The sequence below is a fragment of the Ischnura elegans genome, chromosome 12 (genome assembly GCF_921293095.1).
Source record: "Ischnura elegans chromosome 12, ioIscEleg1.1, whole genome shotgun sequence".
NCBI lineage: Eukaryota > Metazoa > Arthropoda > Insecta > Odonata > Coenagrionidae > Ischnura > Ischnura elegans.
Genome location: NC_060257.1, coordinates 72781072 through 72799125, shown reverse-complemented (window position 1 = coordinate 72799125; position 18054 = coordinate 72781072). Strand labels below are relative to the sequence as shown.

At 38.1% G+C, this 18054-nt stretch overlaps 1 protein-coding gene across 2 annotated transcripts in view; it reads right to left on the bottom strand.

Moving 5' to 3' along the window:
- The window catches only part of LOC124168785 (voltage-dependent L-type calcium channel subunit beta-1), a 788354-nt gene that overhangs the window by 176040 nt on the left and 594260 nt on the right, over positions 1–18054 (bottom strand). Inside the window, exon 1 of one of the 2 annotated variants that reach the window (XM_046547095.1) lies at positions 6730–8581. The exons of the other annotated variant lie outside the window; for it this stretch is intronic. Coding sequence (XP_046403051.1) covers positions 6730–6750 — 21 coding nt within the window. The 5' untranslated portion in view covers positions 6751–8581. Of the gene's footprint in view, positions 1–6729; positions 8582–18054 lie in introns of those variants that run through there. 2 annotated transcript variants of the gene reach the window in all.

The window sequence follows — 18054 nt, the reverse complement described above, 5'->3', positions numbered from 1 at the left end:
AAACTGTTGGAAAGTTAAGCACGTGGTCCTTCCGGTGCGGAACATAATATGTATTTCGTTTCGTCCCACAGGTTTAGTTTAGTTTAGACCCGAAGTACTTTTGACTCCGATTTCGTTTCGATCCTGAGTTTAGCTCCCCGAGTTTAATTCTTTTTCGTTTCGTTTCTACATTTCGCTCCCGGGAACGAAACAATTGAATTTTTACTGGTTTGATTTGACTCTCTGACTGATTTTTTAATTGACTTTCATTTAGTTTCGATTGCCATCCCATGTTTAAATTTCCCTCGTCACGTGATACTTTCATGTTCCTGTGATAATGATGGAGGTTCAATTAGGGCTGCTGCCACTTAAGATCAGACATGATATCTCTGGCCTCGTTTTCTCATTTGAAACAGTGAATGGTAGGATAGACTGCCCAGATCTCCTGGGGAATGTTGATTTTAAGATAAGTATAGGAACACGTTCCAGGACAATCTTCACTAGAAAAAAATCAACCTTTTTTCTATGCCTTTAACTGTGGCTTCTCAAGCCTCCTTTGCCTAGGTGAAGATGCAGCATCAGAAGTTAACTATTTTGGAATTAGTTCTGTCAAGTTTAAAGGAGAAATTCGTAAATTATTGGCGTTATATTGTTTTGGTCAATCTGTATTTAAACCACATAATTTGTTATGCATGATTGTTACTTATATTTAATATTTGTTAACAATAAATAAATAACTATGTAATCGGTACACGTGCTTACTGCGGAAGGTACTGGCTACCCACCGTCTTATCCTTACTCCAAGGAAAAAAACTCAGTTTTTTTCTCATTGTTGCAGGTAGGGAATCGACCTTCATTGGACTGCGTTCGACGTCAGATGACGGCATAGGAGACGCAGCGTTTACAATGCTAGAGAGTCGCCGATCCACATGGGGCAGTCAAGGTACTATACCACAGATATACTCCCATTTTACCGTTCATATTCGCATTTCGAAAGTCATTTATCGTGGGAGTGATTTTCCACTTATGCATTTCCCGTTTCGTCGCGTCGTAGACAATGCTTTCACAGTCTCCCAAGCACACATTTTAATACCATAAAATTCATTCGCATCAAAAAACTAACACGCGGCGGTTATTTGCGGCTAACCTTTTAGATACTTTAGTATTTTATGGTTATACTTTTTTTCAGGTCCACGATATTATGTCGTCAATGCGCGTTTTGTTTAGATTCTATCTATGTGTATAGGTGGTAGGATGGATTCGTTGTTTCCCGAGTGGTCCTTGCGGATGAGTATAGTATCCGCAGTGACCAGCCAACCTCTCGATTTGAATTGTATTTTAAAGTATTATTTTGCGTGTAAGCTCTTCATTTTTTTACAGGCCCCTTCGGTTATTAATATCCTTAGAGTGAAGGATATTGATAACCGAGGTACATTAATATGCACACACCTAACACGTAATCACTAACGTAGCACGTAAGATTTAGATACATCGGTATTTTTATGGCTTGGGGTATAAATTTTGTGCTGACTAATCCTGGGCCACGGAAGTGAGCTGCAACATATCACTGATTTCTTCCAGATTTCAGTATTTTTTTACAAATGTAGGTATCTATTTCCTTGTGATAAGAAGAGGCTGGAATTTCTCCACTGGAAACCATGTACCCCAGCTTTTTGCCTATTCCTATGGGGAGGAGTGGGTGATCGCAGACTCATATATTTTTCTAGGTATGGTCATCATCATTTTTAGTAGATTACATGCCACCTGGATAGAATTTATTGTCTGAGCTGTAGCTTTTACACCTACTGCTGGTAGCCGTAGCTCTGACACCGCTTTACCAATCCATGTGTGTCGTTAAGGTGATTTATCAATTGTATGGCATTATTCAAATTTATACAAGTAATTTTCCGTGATTATAATAGGGAAAAATTCCATTCCAGCCTACTTGAATCTTCTTTGGATTTTATACATACTACATTAAATAGTAATATCAGGGTCGCATTATCCATGGCCTACGTTTCGATATATGACTCTGGTATCGTCAGCGTGGCAGAGAAATTTACTTTTACGGTCATTGCTAATCTTCATTTCTAGCCTTTAGAAACCAATCAAATATTATGCCAGCCCCCCTGCAGTGCCGTTAGATAACTGATAGTTCATGTCATATTTGGTGGTATAGCTATTGTGTTTTCTTCAATACGCTGTCAGCGAAAAGGGTTAGACTAAATATGAAGTAAATATCTGCTTGCTATTTGCATTGATAGGGCCCAAAAACTTTTTTTAAGAAAACTTGACTTTAAGCAAAGGGTTGCGAAGATAGGCCAAAAGTACACATATAAACTACCGTATCTTATTTTCCGTTATAACATGCATTAATATGCGTGAAAGCGCCATATTAACGAATTTTTATCCGAATATTCCTTAATTTCACCCAAAAAAAGGTGATCAATGAAGATTAGTAACTCTGAAATAGGATTTTTTTCTCTTTTTTTTATAATATTAAATATGAAGAAGTTTTCTCATAAATATAGAAATGATTATGTAGGTCTCCTAAATAGCCAGCGGTTAGGGCATAAGAATGGGTGTTTTCTAACGTGTTTAGGAGATTATGTTCTGTAGTCTTAATCAGTATTTTTTTATGGTTAGGTGATTCATTGACTGCAGAAAGACTTTCAATGATCCGTTATAACATGCATTCACAAGCCTAAAAATGCCATACTAGCGAATTTTTATCTGAAAATTCCTTAATTTCATCCAAAACGAAGACGATTTTATGATGATTAATGTTCAGTAACTCTGATATAGTATTTGTTTTTCCTATTTATTTTTTTAAATATTTAAGATGAAGAAGTTGCCACATAAATATAGAAATGAAAATATGGAAAACCCGAGAAACTTTTCTGCACCTGATACGCTGGGAAAAACTAAGATCATACAACGACTTTCAATGAGTTCACCCGAGTCATTCGCCGGGAAAGCCTCAGATTCTTCATAAATGCGCTTTTTTTTAATATTCGCCTTCAATCGCTTTTTTAGTGGCGGGTGAACTCACCAAAATCAAATGCGGAAGTGACTCCGTTTGTTTACTCGCGAAGTGGTGCCGGAGTGGAGCGAGTTCCTTGAGCGAATTTCCGCGTCGAGACGGACAGGAATTCCTTTAGGCCCGGGGGTGTGATGTATATGTTTAACTATAGCTCCATCCTTCGACTGCCCTCCTTCACACAAGCGGATGTTATGAGATACTTAGGAATGGGATCGAGACGAGAATTCTTTGAGTGCTACCTACCGCCTCTTTTATCTATGTATGCGTAATACCCTGCGGGGTCACGTCACGGGGGGGTTACGTCAGGGGTAGGGCATGTATTTTCACCGAGGTTCACTAAACAGTAATCTAAATTTAATCAGAAAATGACTCAAACACTAGAGTTCAAGAAGCACTATCATATGATTTCAATTGAATATATATATAGCATGGTGTTGCGGCTTACATATTCCAAGGACATTGGAATGTAATTATGCCAAGCGGTGAAAAAAGGTATGGGCCGTCACTCATGTCAAAATCAAGTTAGATTGATTGGGTTTCTTATTTTACAATAATTGCAGGCATCACTACCGCTATTCCTGGCGTGTTACTTTTGTAAAAACATACGCTCATAGTTGAAAGTTTCAAGATATAGAAAGTGGACCCCTTACAGCATTTTCCTATATCTATCTCTAATATGAAATTTTTCCTCTGTATTTAATCGTATAAAATCTTTATGGTGTAAAGATTGTTATTTCGGAGCTAAAAGTGATTATTCGCTATTATTGCAGTATCGTATTCTATTGACAGTAGTCTTTTAATTTTTCTGTGAATATATATTGTTTTAATACATTTAGGGGCGGTCTTATAATGTTTTGTTAACGATAAGTATTTGATAATTGAAGCCTTCAACTTTACCTGTCCGTTATTGAGAACTACGGTTAGCTTATGTATAAGATCTGACTTCTACGTAATCGAAACTTTTAATCAGCGCCAGGTGAAGTCGAGGGCTGTATCATCCTATTATTAGCGCTCACCAGACAGTATGAAAGAGGCTCTTAATATTTTAACCTTTCATGTGATGGGCAATAATTGCATTTCAAACTCGATTCTGGACGATGGCAGAGATCAGTGCGAGGTTTATCTGCTAAAAACATATTTTTTGAAGCATTATGATACATAATGGAACTTCGATTGATAGAGAAAGATTTTTCATATATATCCCATTTAAAATCCCTTCTCTCTCTCCAAACTCGAGGCCTTCATGATCAGTTAGAACGAAGTAGGTAATGTGTAAGGCAAAACAAACATTGTAAAAAAACAAATGAGCCATTATTTCTAATATTCATGTCACAAAAATAACTGTTACTTATTCTAATGCATGCAAAATACTCTTGGTACTTGATACTGGGCAGAAAATTTTTCCATTACTATTAAAGACCATATCAAGTTCTTGGAGTCTTCTCGGGATTTCTTCTCGTTTACTATGGACGACTCGTCCATCTTCATCAGGGTGAATTATTAAGCTTGATTGAACAATAAACGTTGAGATGTAACAATTAACAGTCACAGCAATTAGGTTACTCCAGATCGGCCGGATAGATCTAGGCAATTCGGATGAAAAGGAGGAGTTATATCTAAGGTGCCCAAGTAGGCTTCCGGGGAGATTATGACGGTGGACAGCGAATCTTCCGAGTTTTCAGCCCAGGTCGATGCAGAATGCATCTGCACCTCAAGTCCACTGAATTCTGCATCGACACTTCAATGGACCTGAAGAAGCCGACTGGAACGTTGGCGAAATATTTTCCAGCAAAATGGATACACGCGGAAGGAAAGCCGGAAGAATCGCTGCCTATCGAGGAGTTATATCATTTTTATTGTATTTAAAATGGGATTCCACGCATTGCTAAGTTTATATCGCGTACCTAGATTAAAAGTAATCATAGTATTAAGTCTGATCTCCATTGTCTCCTTATCAAGACTGTCCCAGAAGTTGTTGTTATTGAAACTTAAATGATATTAGTACAACAAATGAAACCGGTAGAAATCTGGGAAAGACTTCACGCAAATAATTCGCCGGGAAATCATCATGTTTAACGAATTACTTGCTTTTTACCTAGGCTATCATCTTGGAATTTTCAATGCAACTTCAGAGCTGGCAAAAGCTCGCAGGTGTTGTCCGATCTGTTTAATGTTTTTGTTTCTTTACCTCTGCACGTATATGCTACAAGCAGGAATTATAGAGGAATGGTTATTAACGTGAATGCACAGCACTCCACGCACTGCAAATGAAATGATAATACGTTTCGAACTCGCTCACTAATTAGGTACCAATATCAGCAGAAGGCATTGTGTGTTACAATTATTTCTAGTTTTCAAAAAAATATGCGGCATTTGAGTTCAGAGAAAATTATCAGTTTACCAGCTAAAAACATGATTTTCAGATTTCGAAGCATGGTATAAAATTCATTTATTCATTCCATATAATTGCCTTAAAGGGTCTTGTGGGAAAGTTACAGCTAATTGGATATTATTAAAATATCTTCCTTTAAAAAATACATTGACCATCTTCGTGAAACGGCGCCGAAGTAAATTCATTATAAATATACCAACTATAAATTTACATGAAATTCTTTGCAGAATTAAGAGTTCTTTAAGAATTTTTAATGACCTAATGTCGATTTTAAATGCATACTTTACTGTCATCAATTTTCCAAATCATCTTGGACATACAGACGTCTATTTATTTTGCATGCATACAGTAATCCTTGTCTGCACACAGTGATTATAATGGGGATTTGATGGTGTGATTTCTTTAGTTATATTCATACCATGGTGATGATCACAATTATTGTGTACGGGATTCTTCACTCCTGCGACTCCATCGAATCCCTCCATAAATTGTGGCGTTCAAGTCGCTAGGATACTTGTCAATATACGTATTAACCCTCAAGAGATACGCTACTCGGGGAATCTAATCGTTTATTGCTAACTACTAAGCTCGTTGATAGTTGACATGATCTTTTTTTAAGTAATAATATATGCAGTTATTAGCATGTATAAGTTGGTCCTTCTAAGCCTCAAGGCTTGTGAGCAGGTTCCATTTATCCTACTCAGCGGCACATTGCAAGCATAAGAATTATATTACGCTTAAATTTTCAACTTCATAAATAAATTCAACTACTATAACATGACACTGAAAATTTTGAAAAATCTTTGAAACCATAACAGGAGAATTCAATATTACTTATAAATGACAGGTTATTTAAAGGTGTTACCAGTTCGCGGTTTCACTGTTAAAATATTTGTAACTTTTCTATTCAAATATTATTTTCATTTTTAATCACATTTACTTTCTATTTTTTTAGAAATAAACTATTAAATTCGTCGCGTATCGTATCTCTTGCTTGAATTTACTCTGGTGCCGTTTCACGAAGCACAATGAAAGTTAGGAATTTAATGTATTTTTTAATGGAGGATATTTTAATAATATCCACTTATCTGTAACTTTCCCACAATGCAATGAAGGCAATTATAGAGCATGAATAAATCAATTTTATGTTATGCTTCGACGTATCATGCTTTTAGCTGAGAAGCTAATATAATTTTCTCTGACAAGTGTACAAGCGACTGGAGCGCCAATATTTACGGCGATTGGCGAGAAGAAATGGAACCGAGGGAGTGGATACTCCTGTAGTGATATGAACTCCTATATGGTGATGATTTACCTTTCTTCGGATGAGTCCCATCCGTGGCACTAGGTGGTGCTCCTTCCGGTTCGGGGGCCTCCTGGAGCTGTGGGCGGAGGTGCCCCCTCCACCTCCGCCCCTCCTCCTGCCCCCCGCCACTTTGAAGGCTGTCGCTGCCCCCTCACAACCTCAGACAACCCACCCCCAACTGCCCAACTCCTCTTCTCCAAACGCCTCCCAGACCCGAATTCCTCCGGGGGGAACGGGCAATGGATAAACACACTATGATGGGCAAAGCACTTCCCTTTCACTTCTCTCAACAGAACTCACTTTCACTCGCGCTAAAAAAAACACGTGGGTACTTTCTTCCCAATCGGGGTTCCCGAGGTATTCCAATCTCAGTTTGTCTCACCTCAGATTTGATAGAAAGGGATTACCTTCTTTTTGTCACCTTGTAAGGGAGCGATTTCACTTGCTCCTACTCAGTCTCAAGAAGACAATTCGTTGATGCTCTCCACGGTTTTTACTCTCAAACACTATGAAGGCAATGTTGTAAATTAGAGCAATTAGTTGAGATCATAGTATAAGTGGTCTAAAATGGATTTTAATGACCGCTGGGGTCTTTCAAATTATCAGGAAGATCTCTACACTTTATTAGCTGGCGTTAGACGTAAATTCTATTCCTTGACACTATAATGAAGGTCATTCATATCCTTGCCAGTGGTCGTTTCAAGACAGCTACGAAACGGTTGAAATGGAACTAGGAAAAACTTTGGCAGGGACAACAAGTATTAGGTAAAGTTGTCGTCTGCCCCTTTGACCTCCGTCTGCACTCTGTCGTAAACTGAGGTATTCCTTGAATATCCTGTGAGTTTCTTCCCGTTCCCAGACACTGTTTTAGTCTCCAGACAATAAGATCACTCGTGAAAAATTATTTCAGCGCTAAAGAAGCTTGGCAATTATGTTCACACACCTCCGTGGCACTTGACACTGGGTATAGAGTTGTCTATTGGTCGTAGTTTGGATAATGTAGCTCCCCAGGGCTGAAGCTCTATCTCTATATGGCCAGTCTTCCCTGTATTGCAGTGCCGACAGGGACCAATCAGGAGTTGTATACAAGAGGCTACAAATGCAATTTTGAAGATGATTTTTCTAGCTCCAAGTCTTGGTTAGTTGTTAATGTGTCACTGGGGTACTTCCTGGCCGAACTGCTTCGCTCTCCAGCTTGTTGGCACAACTTTCTTCCGTCGGTTTCTTCTATGTTCCGGCTAGTGATGCAGAAGATACAAAAATAAAGTCACAACGTTGATTGTCTTAGCTACAGGTCTTGATGAGTCGTTTATATGTCACTGGGAAACTTCCTGATCGAATTTATTCGCTCTCCAGCGCGTTGGCGCAACTGTTCTTTTGTCGGCCTCTGATATACGCCGGCGATGCGGGCTAGTGACGCGAAGATACAAAAATTAATTCACAACGTTGATTTTCCGATGATTTTCTAAGCTCCGAGTATTGATAATTTGTTAATGTGTCACTGGAGTACTTCCTTGTAGAACTGCTTCGCTCTCCAGCACGTTGGCTCAGCCTATCTCCCGTCGGCATCTTCCGCACTCCGGCGAGTAATGCAGAAGAGACGAAAATGAATTCACATCGTCGATTTGCCGATGATTGTATCGGTCCGTCAACTGAAGGGAAGGACCTATATACGCGATACTTAGGGCGAGTGGTAGGGACGTAGCGATCCAGCGACGCTTCGCTCGCGTGTGTGTGTTTTAAAGTTTGGCCGTCTCACAGCGTTCAGTCTTTTGAGGCGTGTCAGACGAGTAAGTGGTGGGGGGGAGTGGTATGTGTGCGGCTTGGCCTGCCCGCGGACTGAAACGAAGCGAAGGAACTTGGTCGAGACGATCAACGAGGCAAAGGGAGATGTCCACGGAGCTATCTCCCGAATCTATCCCGCCCCTTCTCCCCCAGCTCCTTCCTCGTATCCGTCCCTAACTGTGCGAGATGTTTTCGCCGTTCGCGAGAGACTCGTTCGTCGTGAACGAGTCATTGTCTTGTTATTAAGGCCTGTTTAGACGCTAAATTTACGAGTTAACACAATTAGTGATATATAATTACATTAATTTTGTACAAACTGTATTTTAAAAAACCGTTTACTTTTTTCGATTAATCAATCTTTCGGTTCAATTTCGATTTTGTTAAAAATTCGATCTTTTCATTTCGATTAAAGTTCGATTACGAGGCGAGACGAGGCGGGAGGGATCTGCTAAGGGGCGATAGCGGTTTCAGTCAATAGGGTGTTATCCTATTTTTTTTAAGTTACCTAAATCGAAAGATTATTACTCCTGGAGTACGTATTTCACGCTTTTAGTTTTTTAAATGACGATATCTATTTTTGGTAATTAAATGAAAAGGAAAAAATTTCAATCGCGCGAAAACGCGACAGCTAAGTCTGAATGCTGGGTAAAGCCCGTGTGACATCATTCTGATACCAGCTGCCGCCCTGCGAGGCCACCATGGGGCGAGGCTGTGAGCGGCGCTACGATGCAGGCGGCTAGCAGGTAGCAGAGTACCCTGCTAGCAGGGATTTGTAAGACAAAATAATTTGTATATTATGAATACACTAATGTTGGGTAGCGAATCGCAATCAATGCCTTTCGTTTTCTTTGATGAAGGGAACTACCCTATTCGAAAGAAATTCGGTCTCTGAAATTATTTAACTCAAAGGTCTATAGCTTATTGCTTACCGCCACGCTGTAATTTTGATTTTAAATTGTATGTCTTACCGTTGTATACATTGTATAAAACTTGTATCACTGATTGGATATTGTATAATATTTTTTTTTCTCTATTACTGCTCACAATGAGTAAATGAGTAATTGAGCAAATATATTGAAGTATGTATATATGCTTTGTGAATTGTTTTGTTCTGAGAGGACATCAGTCCTAGAATAATAAATAATCTTTCTTTCTTTCTATTGCCGCACGGGACCTAGGGTGGCCTGGTCTGACGGCGGTTCATTCCTTCGCATTTCTCGGAACCTGAGGTACCACTACGCGCCATAGGCGCTATCAAAGATATACCGGTACACCATGCACAACCCAACCTAGCGGTTTACAATGCAAATATGATGGTGCGCATTTGTCTGTGTAGTGTGAGGAGTGTCTTGTTTGTGTTAGCAGAAACTTAAAAATTAACATCGAGAACATAATTAGGAACAATTATTATGACAATTGCTCACAAGAATTCATAATGAAGTAAATATTTTTTATTATTTTATCTCTCTTAATTTTTGCTATAAAGTATTTTCCTTAATTTTTGTTTCAGTTTGCAATTTTTTTCATTTAGTAATTTTTAATAATTTCAACCTATATTGCCCAACACTCTTCACCTCCATGTCTTTTCTTTATTTTCTCCAATATATTTTTGTTCATTCTATTTTATATTATTGGTCGTAAGCATCAATTTCCACATATCTATTATTTTTTGTTGAGTGTTACAATTTTTATCGTTTTGTAATTTATAATAATTTCAGCCTATGTTGACCTAAAGCCTTCTTCCTCTGTTTTTTACTTTTATTTTTTATTCTTTTATATTTTATTATATTGTGCTTTGCTAATATTAAAGTCAATAGTTTTTTATTTTATATATTTTCAATTTTTAAATTCTTTTCTATATATTTTCTTCATTAAATTTAATTATTTTTTGTATTAAGTAAAGGAAAGTAGCAATTTATATAATTTTGTAATTTTCAATAACTTCATCCCTTAATGGTCTTGGCTCTTCACCACCGTGTACCTCCTATGTATATTTTTCTTCATTATGTTTAATTATTTTTTGTTGTTAGTAAAGGTGTGTGGCAATTATTATCATTTTATAATTTTCAATATTTACATCGTATATTGGTCTTAGCTCTTCACCGCCGTGTACTTCCTATATATTTTTTTCTTCATTGTGTTTAATTATTTTTTGTTGTTAGTAAAGGTGTGTAGCAATTAATATTATTTTGTAATTTTCACTAATTTCATCGTATATTGGTCTTAGCTCTTCACCGCCGTGTACTTCCCATATATATTTTTCTTCATTATGTTTAGTTATTTTTTTTTAGTAAAGGTATATAGCAATTCATATCATTTTGCAATTTTTCAATAATTCCACCCTGTACTGGTCTCGGCTCTTCACCGCCGTGTTCCGGATCGCGCGATTCGTTCCGCGTTGAGTCGCATCACCGGCGTGAGTCGCGAGTTGGGATTCCCGCCTCCACGCACTTCCGACCGCGGGGGAGTGGGAGGCGTTCACGTGGAGGACGCGTCTCCTCCACGCGTCGTCTCCTCCACCGCCAACTCCTCCACTCCCCCGTCCTTGCACGCGCATATCGTCTCGTCCGGCCTCCGGGGGTGGGCGAGAGAAGGGGTTGGGATGAGGGGACCGCTTCTGTTGCGTCACCCTCTCGGGGAGAAGATAGGGATGCAGAGGAAGAAATAGCAGCACAGTGTGTGGCGGTTCTCGGGGGAAGTCGGCAGTCGTAACGTGTCCTCCGATGACCCGTTACAATTCATTTGTATATTTTTTGATATTTTTATTTATTTATTATTCCATAAATTGTTACAAATCGACCATATAGTGGGGTGGTGATATAAAATCAGGAAGTACATAAAGACAAAAATATAGAATGCAAAGTACCAGCCTGGTTGATAGGTCTCATCTCACACAAATATATACAAAAACTAAAATACAAAACATAAAATACTAAATACAAAAAAAAATCGAAAAATCCCTCAAAAACCATTTTTACACAAGCAGTTATAAAGCAAATTTCTTACATAACTAATGCCATTGCCTTCACAAAACAGGTACACCTAATCAACCTTTATGAGAGAAAAAGTCCTAAAACATATACGGGGATGAGAAGCCAAGTGGTACAAGTGATAATTTTTCTAAACAGAGTTAGGGACAGAAATTAGGTAAATTAAACAAACCAGATCGACTAGATATCAAGTAAAGCATTTGGTTTTGCACACGATGTCAGCACACAACAGAGACTCACTCGTATCGTTTTCTCACACTATCTGTCTTTTATCAATTTCTGTACCTAACTCTGTTGAGAAATAATATCACTTGTGCCCCTTGGCTTCTCACCCACTCATATAATTTCTAATGGAAGCAAAAGCCAAAGTCTAACTTCCATACCTAAATCTAAAAAATATGAAAATATAAATGATACCTCTTGTAAATTACTTACACCTTATTTTAGGACCGGAATTGTTCCCCTTTTCCAGTTCTTGTCAGTAAGAGGTGCAAAATGGCTTTAGCCGCCGACGTACCCTATAAATATCACTACAACTACTACTAAATCTAAATGCAACGTATTTAACCAACCATACCCTGGCATTCCAAGAAATATAGCTGTAACACCTAAATTTAAACCCAAATATTCCCTAGCACCTATACATCGTCCATTGTTATGTGATGCAGACCCCGGATTTAAAAGCCATATGGTGCTCTTCGGGGTAATATAAATAAAAATATTTATAAAAATAGCCTGGAGAGGCTTGGAAAGTCAGAGAATTACAGTGCCATTTGAATTAGGGCATCATATTGTGTGGAAGATAGTTGTAGGAACTTAGCAATTCCCAGACAAGAAGTATTCCAAGATTATATTCGGTATACCCTCGATGTTTGATGATTACATTCCTAACATTTCATTCAGATAGTGTTTCATAACCGTTGAAATTTATTTTTATATGGTGAATGCAATTACATGTTTAAGTTTATTTTTTTATTAGATTTCAACACATATTCATCTCCATATTAGGCGATATTCGGTAACATTATTTTCATATTACTAAGTAGAAAATGATAGCCTCGATGGCGGTGGGGTACAGTACAGTCCACGGCTGTCTAACTGAAGGTCGCGTGCTCGAATCCCGCCTGGGTAGGTTACCCCTAATCAGGGTATAAATGTTTGTGGTCTGAGTATGACCGATGCTGGTCGCTTTCTCAAGGGATTCTCTGAATTCTCTTGAGAAAGCGACCAGCATCGGTCGAGAAAGTTTGGGGCCACCCAAAAATTGACTCGGCGAAATAGCCCAAAACTTTTAATTTAACATGGCGCATAAATTTCGATAAATACACCTAATTTTATATTATATCCCCGAGAAACTCGAATCTTTTTGTGTTTTAGCGACACGAATGGCGATTTTTGTAAACCCATTTAAAATCGCGTTGGGGGGCAACACGTTTGGAGGCTGTCTTGAGGATCCTCTGTCGTAATACTCGTGCGCCCAGTGATCCTTGTCCTTCGTGTCCGCCGGTATCATCCACCCACGCGAGAACCAGTTATTTGTGTGCTTGGCCTGTCACTTCTGTTCTCCCTTCAACCTCCATCCATCCGCCCACTCTTGCTTTCCTCCAATATTCGAAATCTGTCTAGACTCTTAAGATGACGAGTCAATTCTCCTTCTCCACTGATCATATTTCGTCTTTTTTGGCGAAGAGTCCATCGCTTTTAAGTTTCGTTATCATATGTATGAGTGCGTACACAATACCATGGATAACATTTTTCTCTGTCTGAAGATTTTCACAGCTTCTTTTATCAATGTTGGTGGTTGCTTTCGGGAAATGCAGCGTAGGTAACCTTATCTGATCGACGTTTCACTCCTCCTACTGGGAGCTTTTTCAAGAGAATGGGAGGGAAACCGTTCTCGTCCCGAGCTTATATAGGTGTCGTTAACCAATTGTTGACCCGATTTGAATGTTCACGGAAGGCGATAGCCGTTGGTCATTAGATTGGGCCAGGAATCGTCGAGCAGATAATGGTACCTACGCAGCATTTCTCGAAAACAACCACCAACATTTTTCTCTGTCTCTGGTATTTTAATTTACCTTTTTACCTTAGAGTATAGGGAGGAATCCTAATTTTTGTAGACTCGACAATTAATACTAAGGTATCACCTTTATCTCCTTCCGAATACCCTTACAAAGTACCCTCTTTATACGTATTTTTTATTACAAATGGGATAAAATCCGAAGATTCTAGCGTAATGGAGTGGAATTTTTCCGCATCGAAATAAATTTGAAAGATTTGAAATAAATTTTCAGGTTAGAAATAAATTCCTGCAATTTTCCGCGATTATCTGCTGCACTGAATAATCCACCAAGCAGCAACCATCTCAGTAGTGGCCAATCCTGATGCATTCACCTCTGTAATTTTCGTGATATGCGAATCATATATTGTTAGCATATGCCTAGAACACTAAGACCTGCGAGAAAGATATTATGAATTAGTTTATGCTTCAAAAATCAATTGTTATTTTGACTTAGCAACCACTTTTTACGCAAAATTACGAAGGCATTAGTAAAAAAAAATTATTGCAGCGCCGTATTCAAAAAGTGAAATATTAAATTTAATTTCAAAATTTTTATTATTTACAAAATTTCCGGTTTTGGAAAATTGAAGTAAAAATATTACAATGGCGTTTTCTCATCCTATGAAGACGTAGGTAAGTTTTTTTGCGTTAAGAGTGCAAAAATTATTTGAAATGTGTTAGCAACCACCTTTTGATCCTTATTAATGTATTAATCCCTCATTATTTTTCGTAATATGCGAATCATTAATTATAAGTATATACCTGGAATACCATTTCCTGCATGCATTTGATTTATCTTACTTGTTGAGATTTAGTGTTATCATTTTAAAGGAATTTAATTCCTGTCACGCTTTCTCGCACGATTTACTAGCGTTCATTAAGGTTTCGAGCTGAAAGTTACTGTTGGCAGTAAGTCTTTTGCCTTCACACTATTTTTAGCAAGTGGATAATAATTCCTTGGGGAACCGCCGGTGTTGAGTACCTTGGAGTTCCTCTCCGATAAGACCTTGAGTTAAATATGTTTCAGTATTATGGTCAAGAATACATTTGAGGATAAAACAAGGGCATGTTATAACAATACCATACATTGTATTTATTGGGTAAATAGAATTACCATCACTTTGACAAAGTGAAACGTTAGATAAAACTGTTTCTCTTTATTTGAATAGTTTGTGGTTGTGTGCAAGTCCATCTACTATATTTTTAGCTCTTCTTCTTTACATGAACGATACTAGGTAATTCAACGAATCTATACTTGGTCATGTTATCGGGGTTAGGAAAAAGATGGTGGGTAAATATATCGTATGTGAGTCGAAGCTTTTAAATATGCCTAAAATGCACATTCAAGTCACTTCCTAATGGTTAGGAATAGGACTAGCCAACTTTTTCCCCGCTTGAAGTCACTTTCATAATTTTCAAATGTCTGGTTTTTCACCGAAGTTCGACTTACCAAGTTTTTCCTCGTCATGTTCGATAAAATCCTCAACTCTATTGAATACCTATCGTATATAGATCATCACATCTATATCAGGATAAATAGAATACTTATCATTAAAATTAATGGAAATGTGTTTTGTCAGTGATAAGATATTTTTGTACGATTTTTATTTGAGGCGAGAGAACACTATGAAAAAAACGAGAGGAATATATCCTGCCTCTATTTCCATTTTCTGGTTGGAAAAAGTCTATATTTACTCACTCAGTGGATTTATTTTGGGATTACATGCTACCGTCATTAATTTTTGTTAATACTTAAATTGGTGTACCTATCATTTAAATTTCATTCATATTGTTTGACGTACTATGATGATCATGCGAGAGCGTAAAGATTTTTCAATAAAATACAACATTGCAAGCCATTTCCCCGTGAGAATGCATTGTGAACCTTGTTGTGAATAATTTTGATGTTGGTTGATGTAAAATTTTACTTATCAATTATTTATTTTTAAATACAGGGCTTTGCGTAGTTCCCGCACGCTCTGCCAAATAAGCCACGACATTTCCTAAGCCATTATCATGGGACAGTACAAATTTTCACCGCGGCGAGAGTCAGTATCTTTACCATGTTTCAATCAAGGTATAGATAAATTGGAGATTGTGGGCTGTGGTGAGCCATGAGAAAGATGGTGATACTTGAGTAGTCGATTCTCCAAGCTTAGGAGGTGAATGATTGTGCCCCAGCTACTGCCAGCTGAGCGCATTCGTATTGTTGGGCTCCTAGATGAGCGGATTTGATTCGGTGGACGATTTTTGAGCGTTTGTGCAGTTGAGTTATGGAAGTATTTCTTATCAAGTTAGCATTAAAATATGCTCACCATGGCTACTTAAGTACGCAGATGTTTTCGGTCGTCGTGAATCACTACTTCATATTTGAATACGCCATTGTTTTCAATAACTATATTCCTTCTCCTCCATTCCGATATGATAACACGACTTTCTCTCCAATCAGCGAAAAGCCGAGTGTAGCTGGTATACGATTTTTAAAAACAGCTGACATACCTTAAGCAATACTGTTTCAGCTGACCTCATGCAGACGTTAACTTTTGTGGCTAATTATTCAGATCCAGCTGATCGTGAAGCACTCAGCAGGACATTAAACGGTTTATGGTGTGATTCTGATGCAAAAATATTTCCTTAGCATCGTTTAATTGTATTGCACTGAATTATTGAAAGATCCAATTGATTGCACACTTTTCTTCCGCATTGATAGTGATAAATTTATGCCGCCACTACACGAATATGAACCTTTGTAGTTGCTATGAAATTTAAAGGGGTACAATACGACTCTTCGGCGGAAAGTATAGCGGACGAAAATTTATGCCAGAGATTACGGTATTGTGTATGAAGACGTTATGGATCACCGAATTAGTGTTATAATTATACATTAAAATATGCTTACACAATCTTTGAGTTTACACTTGCTAACCGTGTAGAGATAGGCGAAGAATCTTGCCGTATTTGTTAGCGTTTTCAATGAAATGAAAATTTTAATTTATTGATGAAATAATGGTTGCTGTTTAATTTCGACAATGAAAGACCAATATTTGCAGCTATAACGTGATTTTTTCACTCTACGCATCAAAAATTCATGAAAGCCAATGAAAAAAGTTGGTTTTTACAATCATTCCCCCTAAGTGTCAACGATTAAATGAACAATGCCTCGTAATGACGGCACAAAGTCATTTTTATCTTTGATCATACTGAAATTTTGAAGCGCGCCATGGCCAAAGTTAAATAACGAAATGAGATACGGTAATGCTGTAGATCACTGGTGTCCAAATATTTTCTGCCCGACGGCCACAGTCAAACAGCTGTTTGGTGACCGACCTTTGAGGTCCACACACAAACAAATCAAAATATAAATTCGTTTATAATTATTTATGTAAAATCAAATTTTCTGTTACAATTTTAAGGCACTGATAGATGGCACATGAGGGTGGTAATGGTTAAAATTTCATAATTATCTCGTGGAGATAAAAAGATCTTTTAAGTACGAAATAAAATGAGCTGTTCCAAATAAGGCCCGCACCAGAGGGTATCTCGGGCTGCTGTAGTTTGGATACCTCTGGTCTATCTCGACACTTTACTCCGAGCTTATGAGTACCCCTCAACCTTAATGGTGAATAAGTCGTGAACTTAACGTTCCTTATAGCTTAGTGAACTTTGTGTACCTTTGTTGACCGACTACACCCTCGAGGTCCACATAAAAAAATGATGAAAATGTAGATATGCGTTTTAAATTATTTTTCTCGGTCGATAAAAAATCTTTCTCTAAGTACGTAATAAAAGGAAATGTTCCACGTAAGGTCCGCACAGAAGGATCTGGTGGGCCACCTCCAGACCCCTGGGGGTTGTACTTGGCAATTATCAAAATAATTCCGAACGGTTGAACCGATTGGTTGACGACACGATCGGAATCTGTCGGGCTTGAAAATTTTCATTCCGACGACGATATGATCCCTCGTAGTGTGTCGTCAGAGTGAATATTTTGAAACACAACTTATTCCGATCGCATTGCAAGTGATCTGATACAAACCGTTCGGTATGAAAACAATTCGGAATAAAAGCCATACGGAATGAAAACCATTCGAACTGAGAACCATTCGATTAAAAACCATTCTGATGAAAATCATTCGGAATGAGAACCATTCGGAATAATTCCGAACAGTGTCAAGCAAATCCCCAAATGTTTTTTTCGGAAATTCGGAATGAAAACCTTTCGGAATTTGAACCATTCGGATGAAAACCATTCGGAATGAGAACCATTCGGAATTAAAACCATTCGGAATGAAAACCATTCTGAATGAAAACCATTCGGAATTAAAACCATTCGGAATAATTCCGAACAGCGTCAAGCTAACCCCAAATGGTTTATGGCGACACTATACTCCGAGCTTGTAAGCACCCCTCAGCTTTAATGACGCATGAGTCATGAACTTAGTATTCCTCATATTGCGCGCGCACAGTGTGCAGGATCCAATACTAGCGTACACAGCC